The following is a 17,500-nucleotide window of genomic DNA, read 5'->3' on the forward strand; positions in this document are numbered from 1 at the left end:
CGCATGGCTTTACAGATTTACGAGGAGCATTGCGTAACATTGGGCAGAGCCTACAAAATTTGGGAAACCAAGTATTTTGACTTCAATCCTTGGTTTAATCCACGTGATGAGAACGCCATGTTGGTGTGTGTACAAAACAATAGAAAATGTTTCCACAAGTTTTTGCACAATAATAGAGTCAACTTCCCAGAAGACATTTTACAGCATTGTTCTGTACACCAACATAGCCGCCATGACCTCAGATAAAAACCCACAATATGATCTCCACGCAAGACATTAACGCGACAGTTTAAAAAAACCTCGCTAATGAAAATGCATATTTAAAACATAAGAAAACGTTGAAATTTAAGCTTTTTGGGTTGGGGGTGATAAATAATGATACGACAGCTGAGAGAGACCATTCCTAGGCTGTCATTTGGTCCATATAATTCGGCCGTATAAAAAACGCTATTTGTTTCGGACTACTTCTACGTGAGGACATAGTTGCAAACGTTAAAGTCTTTAAACAACTGAAAAGAAAGTCGTTCCTTTCTAGACTTTCTATTCTTGTCATAAATAAAGGTGCTCTGTGCGCCGGTCTGACACGGAGTTCTCGGTGTCCTTTGTAATGTATCAAGGATGGATAATAAATGCTCGAAGATAGTAGCTATTATCAATATCCACACAGCATGACCGTGACCTTAAAGCTTTAATATATATAAAAAGGTCCAATTCAAATTAAAGCTGGAATGGCTCACTGCCGGACAGTAAATTACAATAGTTTATTCTTAATATATGTTGAAAAGCAGTTATGCAACCCATAAAGAGAGCTGGACAGGATGGTGCGGCACCGCTTTTCTCGACAGCTTTGCCTTTCTGTAGGACACACTTGCGCGACAGGCCCGACAACGCATAAAGATTAAGGTGGGACGTCACTAAGGAGGACAACATCTGCCAATTTGAGAAGAACGTTTTTGTTCTACGGAGAGTTTTGGTATATTTAGCTCACATAGGAATGAAGAAATGTTCTGAGCGACATTCTGATCTGATAATTACTTTTATAAAGTTCACGGTAGAATCTTTCCTGACCATCAATATGCACGTTGGGTCTGTTTCGATTGTACCGTTTATGTTCAGTTTCCTTGTATGTTTTTTAACATGATTTCTTTTTTGTAAGTTCAAAAAGTATTTCGTGTTTTTTTTTCCATTCTCGTGCCACCGAGCTCGTGCACGTATTAATACTATTCCTTTTGTTTTATTGTCGTAGAATGACTCAAGTCTCTCACGGGTTTCATAATAACGGGTTGCGTTAAAGTCATCTGGATTTCTTTCAAATGCTAGCTTTGCTTTATTCAATCCTTTTTCTATAAAGTTGATTTTCTCTCATTCCTTTGCGTCGCTCTTCTTTTAGAGTGACAAATGGCATGAGTCCTTATATTAAATTTAATCCATTCCCAAACGCTGTGACAGATCTTTCCTTCCCTCATCAGTCCATATTGGAATCATTTCAGTGATACTATTTGTGTTCTTCATCGGTCAACAAAGAGAAATTCATCTTCCAATGATGACCCGGACCTTTAATCTCGTTTTGAAGCTTTCCAGTTTCTAAGAAAATTGCATCGTGGTCTGTTCTTATAGCAGGGATTATATCGGTTCATCGTACTAAATCATTTAAATAGTGCGAAATCAGCCAGTAATCCAGCCGCCAAATTTTGACTCCATGTGAAACTCATTGTCTCCAGATTTTTTATTCTTCATACATCTACTTTCATCGAGTTTGGTTCGTAAATAGCCAATGCAAGTTGTAGCTGATTTTCGTTGATTTAAAATGCCACCACGATTATCAACAAGAAGATTGAAAGGGTCTGAAAGGAAAGATAAAGTCGCCTCCCATTACGATATTTTCTTGGGAATCCAGATTTTCATTCTTAAAATGATAAGATTTTTCAAGAAATTTATTATCTCTTTGTCCTTATTTGGCTCTAGATTTCTCAACACGTACAACGTTTCCTTTATAACAGCTTTTAGAATAATGTATCTTCCCAAGGGATCTAGGATCTTTTGACAAACAGTACAATCAAAGCCATCTTTGACCATAATTTCAACTCCAATGGAGTTTGAGGTGCCATAACTAATATGCAGCTCTGCTCCCCATTCATTTTTCCATTGGGTGTCTGTTTGAGCCGTCGAATGAGTTTCCTGTGAAATATGATATCTGCTTGGCGCTTCGGGTACCAAGTGAAAATTGTTCTTCTATTTTTTTAATTACTTACGCCCTTTACGTTAACGAAATTAATGTGGAAGAATCAACCATTTAAATCTGTTTTGATGTGCAACTGGGACTACAGGCACCAAAGAATAAAGAATACAAAAAGTGCTACCAAATTACCTGAAGGGAAATATGGGAAAACGGATACACGGTTTAAATTGATGATATTCGAAAATGTTGCTCGATATCGTAAATTACTAAACGTATAAGGCAACGGTACATTACGGTGAGCTGAATTCCTAAGATAACAAATTTTGCGGCACACAGTATACACAGTCAACACTCAAAACAACGAAATTTCGTTAGATGAGCCGACCGGATAACATGAAATAGTTATGTTATGCCGCCTAACGACCCGAAAGAAAACCTAATTAAAGCGTAATATACAAACATCGCTGTAATATGGACAAAGTGTAAACTTACTTTAAGTTAATCTATCTCAAGTTAATTAAAGAGACTTATCTCAATCTAATTAAAGAAAAAAAAAACAATTCAAGAACAGACAGAGACAATGAATGAGTTGCCAGTAATCGGATCCCTACTTTATACGCAAAGGGTTGTGGGATTCCTACCGGGCAAATATTGCAAAAATGTATGGCGGAAACCTTTTCGACGTCCAAAAAGCGATTTTTGGAGAGAGATCAACGCTTTTTTCGACACAGTTTTATCAGAAATCGATTTGAGCAATGTAGACAGGTGGCAAGTGTAAGTTTTTGTTTGAATAACCTTGCTTGCTTAAGGATTATTGTGAAATGGTCTCAAAATTGTACAAAATTAGGAATAAATTTGGAGGAAGTAACACAATAAAGCCTTTTCAGTTGCATTAACGTATGTATAGGCTGGATGTTGGCCTATTTCTAAACTCAGCAATTCAAATTATATTGGAAATATGCCTAGTGGCGATCATTGTGCTGTGTGGGGTTGTGACAACGCTCAAAGGTACCCAGACAAGTAAAAGATTCTTCCTTACGTTGGAATATTAAGATTTTACTCGTCCAGGAATAACAATGATGTTTTGTCGTGCGCTAGAGCTATTAATCGTGTCCAATTGAAGGTTTCGATGAGTAATAATAATTTTGTACGAGGTTACAGAACCTTTGAATGTCCTATACTAACTTTGTGCACAAAAGAGTACGATTGTGTGAGTATTAAAACATTTAAGACCTGCTCCAAAGATCAGATATACACAGAACTAATATATGATGACGCTTTTGTATTGGTCGAAGTCATAGTGGAGCTTGACAAGTTTGCTTGGATCCAGTTACTTTAATACTTGTAGATGGTAGTTTGACAGAAGAAAAGGTTTGTTTAACACCTGAGGCATATGAATTCCCAGTGTTGCCTAAAGCTGTCGAAAAAGTGAATGATGTATTCTCTGGAAGAAGAGAATTACAACAGCTACCTCTAGGCAGAATCGAGGGAAGATTGAAACGGTTTGCTTGAGAAGAATCATCGTAATACATTAAAGTGATTGGCTCTCACAGATTTGTAGACAATAGTAGCGGCTCAAAACCGTTTGATTTTTCTCAATCAAACTAAAACTCAACGTATGGATTTCCTCATGTTTCTCATCGCTCATTTCATCCATTCCAAAGAGCAATAGCTCTGTAAAAACAATTTCCATCTCCTCAGACAACAACTTTTCTCCTTTGAGGAGGTAATTTCTAGAAGCCATAATTCTTTTATGCAAGACGTAACTAATACGACAAAAGCCTATGCACACGTAAATACAACTCAAAAGGGTTTATTGCATTGAGTTATTTCCTCCAGATTTATACCTAATTTTGTAATATATCGAGGCTTTGACAAAATGTCAATTTCACAATAAACCTTACAAGAGCAAGGTTGATTTTATCTCATATTTCACGGTTACTCAAACAACAACTTGCACTTGCTGCGTATCAACATTGCCCAAATCAATTTCGGATAAAACTGTGTCGAAAAAAGCATTGATCTCTCTCCAAAATCGTTTTTTGGACGTCGAAAAAAGTTTCCACCACACACTTTCTTACAGCGACTTACAATGTTTGCCCCCTCGCGATCCAAGAACCCTTTGCGAATAAACAGTGATCCGATTACTGGCAACTCATTCATTAACAAATGCCTTGTTAGCCATGACATCACTCATGACATCAGGAAGCCAAATTTTCCAAGTCCCAACGCTGGAATCCTCTGTTTTCCGTGTACTGTCCAAACCCGATTTAACTTTTGTGCTCTTTTCATATTTCTTGCCATGGCTAGGAGTTCCTGTAGTCTCTGGGTGCCGGAGATTTTCGTTGATGAAAATTCTTGTTTGAGAGTCAGAAAGCGTAGAGACAAAAATTCCTGATAAGTTCGTGTCCTTTTAGTTAAACTTGCCCTTATAGAATTATCTTTTCTCTTTATAAGAACTGAATCTCACAATAACAGGCTTTTTGGCAGGAGGTTTCCTGTACAATCTGTGCACAACGTCGATGTCATTGTCAGATATATCAACAGAAATATTTTGCCCTACCTTTGTGATAATTTCTCTCAGGTTCTCACCTTCGCATTCTGGTATTCCATGAACCTCGACGTTGAATTTTCTTGTATATTGTTAGAGAGTATCATGATCAAATTTAAGGTTTTCAACTCGTGGCTCCAAATCGTAGGTGGGTTTTTCGGCTGTTGCTAGCCTGTTTTCCAGATCATTCGTCTTGGGACGTACTTTCTCTAACAACAGCAACAGAACTAATTTCAACGTAACCTCGTTTAAAGAAAGTTCCTCGGTTGAAGGCATTGCTGGAAATGTTTAACAAATAGATTCCATGTTGCCGTGCGTCTGTTCAGTAATAGATCACAGATGACGTCAAAATGTAGTAAGAACAAAAAAGTGGCACACGAGGCGATAGCCGAGTGTGTCACTGATGTTCTTACCACATTTTGATGTCTTCTGTGATCTATTACTGAACAGACCCACGGTAAGGAGGCAAAATTCTGTCTTCCACAATCTTCAAAAAAGGCATGTGTGGATTTGGAAAAATGAAGGAAATAAATGCCTAAAAATTCAATCTTTCCCAAATAATAATGGTAGGTATCTGGGTATTGTTTCCATGAGAAAATGTAGGTAAGAGGGTGTTAATTCTAGAAGCAAACTGGTCATTTTCAGGGGAGTTTCATTTGCCAGCAAATTGAGAAAATACAGAGTTAGAATCCTTTCAGTTGTCATTCCTTGTCTGCTACACAGTAACTTTACAGCGTGACCATGTTTAAGATCACTCCGTGTGGACTTTGGAGAGGAAGGTTTTTCTATTAAAAGCGCAGTTATAACGCACGTGCCTGGGTATTTTGAAAACGATTAAAGGCATGTTGGTTAGAATTTTATCTTTTGGCACTTACGTCCAGAGAAATGCAAGTAGATGCACGTCCAATTTTGATACTCAACACAAAATGTCTTATGAGTTGCATTTTCTACCATTTCCAACAAAAAGATAAGTGTTAGTGTTAGCATTATATTTAGGTTGAGGTTAGTGCAATGTAGCTTTACTAAAGGAGCAGAGTTTGGTGGGCACGTTGCGACGTGTATTTTCTTCATTCTTATGAAGACATACACGTCGTGAATGTCGTGAATGACTGATGTTGAAGTTGCGATAAGAGCCTGGGGACACTTCGCCATGCATCTAATCAAGTTACTTCGTAAGCGTGTACTGGCAGAAACTGCGAACGAATAAACTCCTCCCTCAATCCAAGGTTTTTAAGAGAAGCATGACACACGATAGTGAATGAATCCCTGTGTAAAAGTTTACTGATTGCGCTTTTCAACACGTCTTGAACCATTTGCTCTGTTTCTTTAGGCAATAGACCCTTTTCATAATGACGGCCGAATAAAATATTCTTTTGTTTTAATGCTGACAAGCCTTCCTAGCCTCGTTGCAATGGGCAAAATTCAAAAGAATACGTTACCCAAAATGAGGCCAGTAGGTCCAATTAACATAAATACAATAGAATATTAAATCAGTCGCCATTTATGAAAGTGGTCTATAGCATCTACTTAAACGTCTTGGCGAGTCAGTGGTTGTTGTTGTCGTTGTTTGTTTGTTTCCCTTTCCATTTCCCAAAGGTCTTTCATTATCAGCTCGGTCTAGCATAGCACTGAAATTCCTGTGGTTGCTCGTCCACGTCTGCCAATGGGTTCTTGTAGTCGTGGTCGCAGATCACACCAGTGTTCGCTGCACTACATTCTTCTGATGAATTGAAACCAACTGTGCATGCCTTCCTGCTCGTTTGCCCTTCGCCTTTCCGCCGGTGACTTGGATGAATTATCTCCCGAGTGTTCTGCTCGACGACCCTGTTTGTTTTGCTTCTCTTTACGAGGACCGCTCTTTGCTACAGATTGTTTCATGGGGATTAAACATTGTCTGCACACCACCTGAAATGACCTCCAGCTTTCTTGCGTACTAACTGTTACGGAGCATATCGGGGGAATCTGTCCGCCCTTCAATAAAATGCTTCCCTTCTTGAGGGCAGTTCCTGACTAGATGGAAAGCGAAAATGAGAGCACAACGCAACCGTACATTATTTGACCATCGTTTAACTACGATTATTAAAGACTAAAACGAAAATCCTTTTCCAAGTTCGCAAGCCTCGCTTTCGTGACTCTCCTTGCTACCAGTCTTAGGCAGTTAACTATATCGGAAATATAGTGGCTTTTTGGGTGCCTTACCCTATGTCTGCCTCGTAGATCAGTGGCGTATAGGGTTCCATTGGAAACAAACCACAGTTCATTCCTGCATTCCAATTGCTTGCACGACATTAAAAAGTCCACCAGAGAGTCAGTATTTATTTTGGTTCCGAGGGAAGGGAAACGTGCACATTCAAATAGAGGTGTAAGAAGAAGGCGTGGAAAGGTCAGCATTGCTTGAGGATCGGGCGGGTGGCACGCTTTAGCAATGAAGTGACTGCTAAAAGGCACTCTATACGCTGGAGCAACAGAGAAGCTAAGGGCGCGTTCGATTGACCGTACTCCGGAATAGGAATATAGGGAATAGAAGAAAGAAATCCTTCGTTTTTGCGGATATTCACATTAATATTGTCAAACATCTGCTAAAATGCAATTTTAAACATAGCTTTATTATCTGTGTTGCTGCAAAACGCCACGCACAGTGTTTTAAATCACCACTCCACGTATTCTTATTCCGGAATAGGGTCAATCAAACGCGCCCTAAATGTGGATACAGGCATTATAAAAAGGCAAGGGAGCATGCGAATTGCAAATTCCCCGCAAGAGAGCGAGATTTTACTTCTTGGAGAAACGTGATCAACATGAATTTACTTTGTTACGTCACGAACAATTCCGGTCCGATTTGGTTAATACCGGGAAAAAGATAATACTTCAAATGTATCATTTTCCCCAGAAAACGCCCGTTGTGGTTAAACCTGGTGCTCCAGCCATAGGGAGCCCACACAAACAGTGTGTCTGTTTGTATGTTCGAAATATAAAGAAATGTATGGGAAATATTGAAGAGTCCTAATATAGTAAACTTAGATCGAGAAATGACTATGTTAAAGCTCAAAATAACCTCAGTTGCTGTGTATTGTCATATCTGCGGCTGAAGTCAACGGAAAACCCACCAAATCGCTCAAATTCACCATTTTCAGCCGCAGAAATGACAATGTGCACATTTATTTGGCTGATCAACCTGTGTAATTTTAATAAAGAGACAACAGTCGCAATTACAGCGATTTTACGGCTTCTTGGTCTCATTTTGATCTCAACTTCTTCGCTAAAATGGATCGTGACTACCTCACCACGTTTATGATGTTAGTTACCTTATCTGTTATTTTTATCGTTAATGATGACAGCTTTGCGCGGAAAGAATTTGTCTTCTAGATATGTCTGAACACTTAAGCGGACTTAGGGTGACTTGGCTTGACTTAGGCTAAGACAGACTTAGACAGACTTAGTGCCCAGTGTGAACCCACAGATTGTGGATAGAAATAGCGCTCATTAACAGGTCGCAATGCATGGTTGACCTTTCTCCAGAAGATTCAAGTTTACTTCAGTTACCTGACTCTTCCTCTCCATTTCAGTCTCGAGAGTTTTTGGCAGCTCTTTCTCGCCCCCAAGGATGTCTATGTTTTAAACATGTCTATTTTACTGATCATGTTTATGTTTTAGTCTATGTTTTAAAGATACGCACCGGGTTCTCCTTTTTTTGTTTTCAAAAGGAGCGTAGGTGTAACGCTAAGTAACACCCACTAAATAAGAGTTTTAAAAAGGGTTAATATAGAGATTACGTCGTTGTTAGTGTTTAGTTGGTAAGAGAAGCGTTTTCGTAAAAACCGAAATGTTATTTATAAATATTATGATGAGTTGCAAACTAAAAGAAGAAAACCAAGGAGCAAACATTAACTCCCAAGAAAACAGTTTGAAAAGAACATCGATTCGCTTTTTATCTCTAGTCTACGTTAAACGCATCAAAGGGAATCTTGTCTCCATCGGACCCTCTTTCCTTTTTTGACGTTAATTGTATTATTGTATATTTAGATCGTCAAAGAGTATTTTTATATGAATTTGTAAATTTGCTGTATTTATATTTATTTCAATAATAGTCTGTTCCTTTTCAGACTTTTAAAACATAAATAAAGACGACCATAAGTGGTACGAAGTCCAAGCTCCCCGACAAAACGTTTTGTAATCGTTTGTCCGTGCAAATGAATATTACGGACAAGAAAAATGAAAACATGAAAACCTCCTCGGATCCATGTGCAACAGCTTCATCTCTCAGTGAAAGAAAATACGCCAGGAGGAAACGGATTAAACGAGCCTCCCTCTTATACGGATCCGACGGCCTTGCAAACTAAGAAATAAAATCTTCCACCTTAATTAAATAGTATCATCAGGCACTGGGTTATTTCTTGATTTTAATTAGCTTTAATTCGCTCAACTTGACTTAGCTCACTGTTGCAAGCAACGACTCGAAAGCCGTGTTTTTTTCCACGGAGTGACCGGGGACCCAAAATCTGTCTCACGTAAATTACTACCTTCCCTTGAAACGTATGTCCAAACATGCTGGCTTTTCTGTAAACCCTTCCTCCAATCTCACCGGTTTGTTCTAATTCCTTTGCGACCAAGACGACGCATGGTGCAATCACATTCAAGTTCGGGCATGTTCGTGACCTTTCAACGACAACATAACAAGGACTTATCGCACATCTATCACCTCTATCTTCAAATCAATTTTATGTTCCCTGTTTAATAAAAGAAAATAGAAGATAATGATATTGATAAAGGAACATTAGATGGGATGTATTTGAAACGGTATCAGGTAATTGTTTTGAGAGAAAAGAGGATCTAATTTGCACGCCTCCTAATCACTCTTGCTCAGTGCCAGCAAGTTTTCAAGGACAACGATAAGAATCCTGTCTGGTATGCATAATGGTCAGGACTACGGCGGTTGGAACGAAGGCAGGACCACCATTGAACTCAACTGTCTCGCGTGAGTTATGTTATGAAAACACACTTACGAAATGATATAAAATATTCCAAATTTACCTTCACTAAAACATACAAGCCATTTCTTTTTAACTAATTACTGCACACTGGGGCGGCATCATTAACATATGGTGTGTCAATGTAATACAAATGAACCCAATCCAAAGATTAAAAAACACGAATCCGGAAAGCATCAATTATCACTTAATATTCTGGAACATCCATTGTAAGCTCCACAAGGTGAGCTTGACAAGAAACAGTCTGCATTGTCAACTGGAGCTTAACATGCAGTTAGATCCAGTTAGTTCCGATTAAACAAATAAAGCAGACCAAAGCAGGAATGTACGACAACACAAAATGACTGATGCGACGAGGAAAAGTAACCCGCTTTTTATCATTTCCTTGGCGATAGTTATATTCTCAGTAGCCTCCCTTAACAGGAAAACAAAGCAAGAACCGGGCCGAAATTCAAAATTCGAGTATGCATGACATTACCAACAAACGAAACAATAATGCCGTTCATAAATTTTAATGTTGGTACGAAAGGGGAAGGACACTAACCCCTCCCCCAACACACACCAAAGGTCATGTTCCACGGTAGCTGAATTATGATTCAAAAAGCGATCAATGGCATCGGAAGTCAAAATATAGTATCACATGGCAACACGTACATATGATAGTGTTTTATAACCTCAATATTCAGGGCACGCATAAATGTCATTAAAGAAGCAGTAAAAGATACAATTTCTAAGGAAAACCCACTTAACTGTTAGTTTGCACATTTGGAGGAGCGAACGGAGCTACAGTAAAAAAGCATAAATGATGAGTAGGCAAGCAGCTCCAAGAAGGAACATTTACTACAATGACGTTGAAATGAGATGCAAAGAAGGGGCAATCGATGGAGGAATTTATGACTTCGTGGTGGAAAATGCAGTTGTTCCTGAACCAAAACAAGTGCCTCTTGAAAGACAAGCACCGGCCAACAAGAGAGGAAAAGCGTGCAAAGAATCCCCGCATTCTTGTCAATCAGTTCAGGTGGCTGTTCAGCGAATGCTGTGCATCATAACCATAGTTGTTGTTGTTTCTTTCCTGACTGCAGCAGGTACTTTGGCATTGGCTTTCAAGATGATTTTGGCGCAAAACAGTCTGGCGAATGATTGTTCTACGTTGCGAGGTTAGTTAAGAAGTAAAGCATGCAGAAATATTTCAATATTGCTAACTTGTCATAGTATCGTTAGAACAAACAAAGTTACCCCAAAGAGAAGAGTTTAACCTTTGTTCCCTGAATGGTTTCCACTACATAGTAAATTTGATACTGTCTTGCTCCGAGACTTATCCCCTCCGAAGGTTATTAACTAAGTTATTTTCCACCGTTTATCACTCTTTTTTTTTTTTTTGTAAAAGTTCGTTTTTGGCGCATGGCAGTCATTTGTAGCCATTTCCACTAGTTAAAAAGGGTCATTTGACGTGGGAAGTATAGTTTCTTAGTATGAAAGGAGGATCTCTTGTAAAACCAAAAAGTCGGAACGGCCGGTTTTCCAGAAAGAAAAAGAATCGCAAATAATAACTTGGCAATATGATATTGTCATACACATCAAGTACCGTAGGCTAATTTGCTTTGCTTTCTGTAATCAGTTTCTATGCTTGTGCCTCAAAGTGCAATACTGAGCCATGAACTCTTTTGGACCTTACCGTTTTGCATTTCAAAGTTACATTGCAAAAACGCTCATCAACATCAACTTTCCATTGCTATGCCTCGTATGTATTTAATTATTTACTACTAATCCATTTAGCGTTTCTTCCACGAACTATTTATGGAGGATCCGTTCGTAGTGTACATGACTCTTCCCTCCACCAAAGTTTTCTATTCATGTTTCCCTTCTGGGACAACGAGGCACCGTCATTGATAAGGCGATCGACAGAATTACGTCTTATCACTTTTTTTATCCATTGTTACGCAATCGATGTCCTCACAACGGTGCTATTAAATTTAATACTCAAAACCTAGCTCCTACAGAACCTGCGAGTGGCAATGAGGGGAATTAAAATGTTTAAAGCCGTTAGGTAAACGAGTTGTGCCATTTGTTTGTCACCTCTGCATGTCATCGTGTCCTTGTAGTTATTAAACTTGAAAATCTCAACTAAGCACTCGATACTTCATCACGAAGTATAAAAATGCTTATTTATTTTTTGACCGTCCGCCAACTTGAAGATACGCATGAAGGTGCCGCCCGGGAAAAGTCACGACATGGCTGTTGTGGCTCTACCTCGAGCTGGATATTTCAGATGGGGCAAACCCAGGGCGACCCGGGGTCACTGTGTTATGGGCTTCAAACGGCTGTTCAATCAAATAAGCATGCCGTATTGTTGAAGGACGAGTCAAAGAATCGAAGAAGAGCTAAAAGATGGACCTGTTCCTATGCCAACAAACCCTCAACACTGCATAACCCAAGCAGACACATGACAGGAGTTCGTCACGCATTTTGATAGTCTTCTTTTTTTTTCTTTAAAAGACCCGCCCCTTGACCTTTTGAGAGTTTCTTTCACTACGCTAACTTACTACGATAACTGACAACTAACTTCGTCACAAGTTTGTTTTTTGTTACGTAGCACCGATTACTGCCACAGTCAAATCTGGTACTGACAGTGAAAGGAACATCAAAAAGGTTTTTGTTTTATTCATTATTTTTTAAAATACGTTTCTAATGTTTCGATGTCTCAAACATCATCATCAGCCATTGTGACTGTAATATTAAAATTTTTACGAGATAATCCATTTATACACATAACAATCAATACAATGATTCTTTGTAGATTAAATGCCCGTTACAAGCATACAAATGCAAACTAAGCAATAATATTATAGAAAATACAACTGACATAGCCGTAAAAGTTTAAAAGTGTAATGAAAACTAACATGATTAACTTGTTTGTTGAGTTCGGGTTTCAACCGCTCGTTGATTCGTTTTTTATTTAAAAAGGAAAGTCATTTATCAGCGAAGGACTTTTAATGAAGGTATCTCATACATTGATCCTCTATACGTCACGAATGCCGAGTCAGCAACTACCTCACTGCTTCAATGAACAAAACCTTGAAAAAGGTAAAAAAGAAGAGACGTGTTTGCAACAACGACCAGCCCTGGCTATTTAACGCCTTCAATGCAAAAAAAATCGCTGGCATCCAAGGTGGTGAAACCTTAACTGTCCAGATGACGAACTATTAGAATAAACAAACTCGTAACCTAAGGTCGCAAGATGTTTTGCATTCTGTTTCCGTCGATCCAATGATTCGTGTGCAAAGCCCAAAGCCTGCAAAGCAGGGGAACCGGTTACATAACCGCTCCACAAATTCAAATCACACGTGTGCGCACTCAAAAGCAACGTGAGCTTTTTCCAAGTCACTTTCCGTACGGCATCATGGAATTATGGGAACGAAATTTGATAGCTCTGGACTTTGGCTCACTCGTTTACTTGTTCGCAACATTTTCTTTGCTGTTCATCAGTGACTATCGAAATCGTCGACAAGTTTGGTGGGAAAACAATCTCCCAAGTCGGACAAAACGCACTTGGAGAACTCTATCATTCTAAATAGAAATTTTCTTCATAGAATGATTGATTCTAGCATTCATGCAATTCATGCGACAAGAGAAATGTGCACTCTGCACTATGTAGCTTGCCAAAATCCCATTAAACTTTGAACACATGCATATTTGCCACTGAGATGGGTCACAGTTGTTGATTGTTTGATCAAGTTTTGTGCCTTTCAAAACTGGTTTCTTTTTTTAGGAAAGTAGTAAATAACTTCGCCGAATACCAAAATATGCTGGATTGTAGCCATAACTTTTAGAAAAAACCATTTGAAGGATTCCCATTTCAAGGCAACAAACTGCAGTGAGCAGTGTTAAAATACTATTCATGTGGGTCAAAGGGATCCAGTTAATTGCGTAGGAACCCCGCTTAAAACAGTGGTTCATGGTTACGTGCTGTCTATTGAGGTTATGTAAGATAAGAAGCATATCATCCTATACGTTGGTCACATACATATCTGTCCGCCCATTTTCACAAGGTTTCCGGGTAGCCTGCCGCGTGCTTGGAGGTGTGTTGTTGGGCTTGGCAAGAGAGAATCTCTGATATTGATATCAAAGAAGGCAATGGCTTTCGTTTCTCAAAGTAATCGGCACCCTCAAGGAGCATGGACACGTGAAACTAGAAAAAAAATGCCGGCGCAAAGAGCGTGGACAGTTGAAGAGATAAAAATGCCGCATCGTCCCAATTCGGATAAGAATGCATCGAGGAACGTTTTTCGGGGAGCTGTTGTTGTTGAAAACAAGTCGTTTCAAAATAATAATGACATTTTGGAAGATTTCCAAGAAACAGACCCCAGATCGCAGTTTCTGAAAGCTGTGCAAACGCCGGATCATTTGCGTAACGCAGCTAAGACAAATTTATCAAAAGACAGGGACGTAAACAGCACTGATAAAGACGACAACGTCCGAGAAAGGCCATCACTTAGCACGACGCTGGTTACATTAATCGTAATTGTTGCCATAGCTTCAGTAGCTGCCCTCGCGCTGACAGCTCTGATCCTGACTGGATTTTTTGAAACGAAAAACCGTTCTGGAACTGCTATCGAAGGTAAGGAGAGTGCATGTCCACATAATTTTAAACTGACAGTCTAGTCATAGGAGATGGAATAGAAAATAAAGTTTGTGTAGCTCGAGCTGATCCAAGTTTTAATGTCTCCTTGGAGTCACGTTTTGCCCGAACCAAACTTAAGTGCCGCTGGTTTTGGACACGAGAAAATGTCCCCAACACAAACAAACCCCCGTTATGTACTTTCACTCACAAATCGCTTTATTCCAATTAACCTTTATCACTTTTGGACAACTAATCCACCTCTATTCATCACACATCCGAAGGCATTCAGTAAAAATTGTAAATCGAAAGCGGCGTCTTGGTGCCAAAGCATACACAGAAATTACAGAAAAAGTCAAGTTTTCGATTTGGATGCCAAATTATCATTTTCCAATTCATCCGAATCATGATGATGCTCTTACGGACGAACTGAGAGCAAAAAATACTTCCGGAGTGCAAGTGTTATCAATGAAATTGTATCGTTTTTTTTTATTTTCATTCAAGGCGTGGGGATCAAAGGGGATATACAGAAATATACAAATATGAGAGCTCCCCATTGACAGTTTGAACACATCTTTGCAAATTATGAAATATTCCTGAAGCAAAGATCTGTATTTCATAACCGGGCATTTTTTTATCGATATGATCCAAAAAATGTTGGCAGACGTAAACTGCAGTCCCATCGCCGTGACACGTATTTGTCATTGATAAATTGCTTCCCGTCACAAAGAAGGCGTAGCTAAGGGGTCATAATTGTCAGCAATTGCCCTCGATTATGCTTTCAACCAGACTTTGATCCGAAGAAACAAGCAGTTTCTTCAGAATTTCTTCCACTTTTTGACAAAAAGAACGTCTTACATGGTTTTCCATCAGAGCGTGCTTTTGTTGAATTCGCGCTTGCTTCATTTCTTCTAGACTACCTCAGTGAACGCTCATGTTAAGATGATGTTACGCTCGATGGTTTACTTCGTATTTGAGGTCTCTAAGACCCAGTGTAACCTTTTTTCACCTTGTTAACAAATACTGTATTTTGATGGATATAATATGTTTTTATTATCATCCCTTTATTTCCTGCTATTGTTTCCTTCATAGTGAAATAACAGTCGTTGAGAAGGAAATGCAAATAAACTGATCAAAGTTGTTGAAAGGTCGTGTAACTTCATCCATTGAATAAGTTAAAAATGTACTTTACGTTCCACGCTAGTCAAGGGTTCTCTTCACGCCCATACTCGGATATGCTTAGAAGTGTGCATCTTACATTCACGGTAGACTTTCGAAAAGTCCTTCGTCTAGATACGCGCGGAACGAAGGACTTTTCATACTTGATTGGCGCCAATTTAGCGACCGAAAAACGGGTCGCTGAGCTAGGCCAATCAGAGTAGTCCTCATGGACCCCAGGGGATAGAGTTGTCAATCAAAATTTGCCACACGCAGTGAAACGTGATTTTCAAACATGCAACTAAGGCCACCGGATATTCCAAATTACGCGACCATCAGAGGAAAAATAATTGAAGAATATCTGTCTTGCATAGATATGTTTGTGTCTTTTCCAACCGGAGCTGGGAAAAGTCTGACCTTTGAACTAGTCCCGTACGCTTTTGGTCGTTTACTTGGAGCGGGTGGCAATGCTATCGTCTTCGTAATTCTTCCACTGATTTCACTCACGAAAGATTTGGTCTCTAGCCGGTCGCTCTTTAGGACACAACACATTTAAAATCTTAAGTATAAACGGGTGTCTGGAAGTCCCGAGGCGATTCTCAACGACTAACAAAAAATTTTAAAATGCATGTGTATTCATCGACGAGAGTCATTGCATCGCTAAATGGCAAGCTTAAGTTTCACTAAGATGCATCTTTTAATCCCGGTCTAGTACGTCTCCTACACCTGAAGCGTACCTGATATTTCATGAGTGAAATCAATTGACTTTCTTGACGATTCGAAGCTTTCCCTTACTTGCTAATCTTTCGAATATATTAGTCTTTCGTTTCTATCGGCACAAATCACGGCCCAAGTCTTGGTCCAGAAAATACCACTGGAGATCTCCTTTCCAAGCGGCGACTCGAGATTGAAAAAAAGCTTTCATTTTATTTCATCTTTGTTTCTGATACCTTTAGCACAAAGTTAACAAATTTCCTCTTTCGATTTCGTAGAAACAAACATGTTCGACTGTTTTCGTCGGATTGCGCCATCAAGTTCAGGGCTTGCGAATGACGTCATCCCCTTTTTGGCGCGAGACGCAAATGAAAACTTTGCAAGCGAGACAAGTCGACCTCTTGCGACTTTGTCGCTCGCTCATTCACTTCGCGTACGAAAAATCACGATTCGCTCGCCGAAACATTTTCTTCTGGGGTTATCGTGAGGTCGACTTGCGGCAAGTCTACATTCACGGGTACGTGAGGACATACAAGAAAAGGAAGACGAGAGACACTGCGGACGAGGTTGACAACTCTTGTTGTTGCGGTAGTTGTTGCTTAGCAAACAGCGCCTGTCGCAAAGGCGTTACCAAGGCAACTTAAAACAGAAAATTCGGGGTTCCGTGCAACCATCCTACCACCAGTCAGAGTTTACAGAAAAATGCTGTTTGCTTATCGCAATTCTCCTTTCAAAGAGGGTTGCAAGCAGAGGTTTCATTTCAAGCCGGTCACCGGCGGTATACCGCCGTCTGTCACTTTGTCAAAAATTTGCCTCTCTCCGTCTGCGACTTTGCCTTGATTTTCACTGAGATCCTTGTAAACGACAAGAGTGATTGCCCCTTACAACGATTAGCTCAGGCATCTACTTCAAAAGTTATTGAAACCCCTGCAAGCGCTCTATTTCACCAATGCCATCGGTTCAGCGAAATATTCCTGCCGTTGAGAAGGAGTCACGTACAGGATCTTTCCACAAAGGGGTCGATTATCAAACTGCAATTATGACATTAACTAACTAACTAACTAACTAATCGTATCCACATTAAAAACATACATGCAAAGGTTATTCTTTTCTTGTGTTTCACATTCCGATGTTTTAGAGTCCATGTAACATTTGGGTTCGAGTTGTCTCAAAGCAAATTTTCTTTTTCTTTCTTTCTTTCTTTCTTTTTCAGGAAGTTACCCTTTCAATGATGATTTCACGAAACTTTCAAATTACATACAAGGCCTTGAAAACAACATCACCACTTTTAA

The 17,500-nt window shown here is 39.4% G+C and overlaps 1 protein-coding gene across 1 annotated transcript in view; it reads left to right on the forward strand.

Moving 5' to 3' along the window:
- Positions 1–17,500, forward strand: part of LOC137981178 (uncharacterized) — a 35,447-nt gene that overhangs the window by 10,830 nt on the left and 7,117 nt on the right. Inside the window, exons 7-9 of the mRNA XM_068828514.1 lie at positions 9,472–9,534; positions 10,527–10,875; positions 17,422–17,500. The exon at positions 17,422–17,500 is cut by the window's right edge and continues 4 nt beyond it. Of these exons, the coding sequence (XP_068684615.1) occupies positions 9,472–9,534; positions 10,527–10,875; positions 17,422–17,500 (491 nt within the window). The remainder of the gene's footprint in view (positions 1–9,471; positions 9,535–10,526; positions 10,876–17,421) is intronic.

Source organism: Montipora foliosa, chromosome 12 (assembly GCF_036669935.1).
Source record: "Montipora foliosa isolate CH-2021 chromosome 12, ASM3666993v2, whole genome shotgun sequence".
In the NCBI taxonomy this organism is placed as follows: Eukaryota; Metazoa; Cnidaria; class Anthozoa; order Scleractinia; family Acroporidae; genus Montipora; species Montipora foliosa.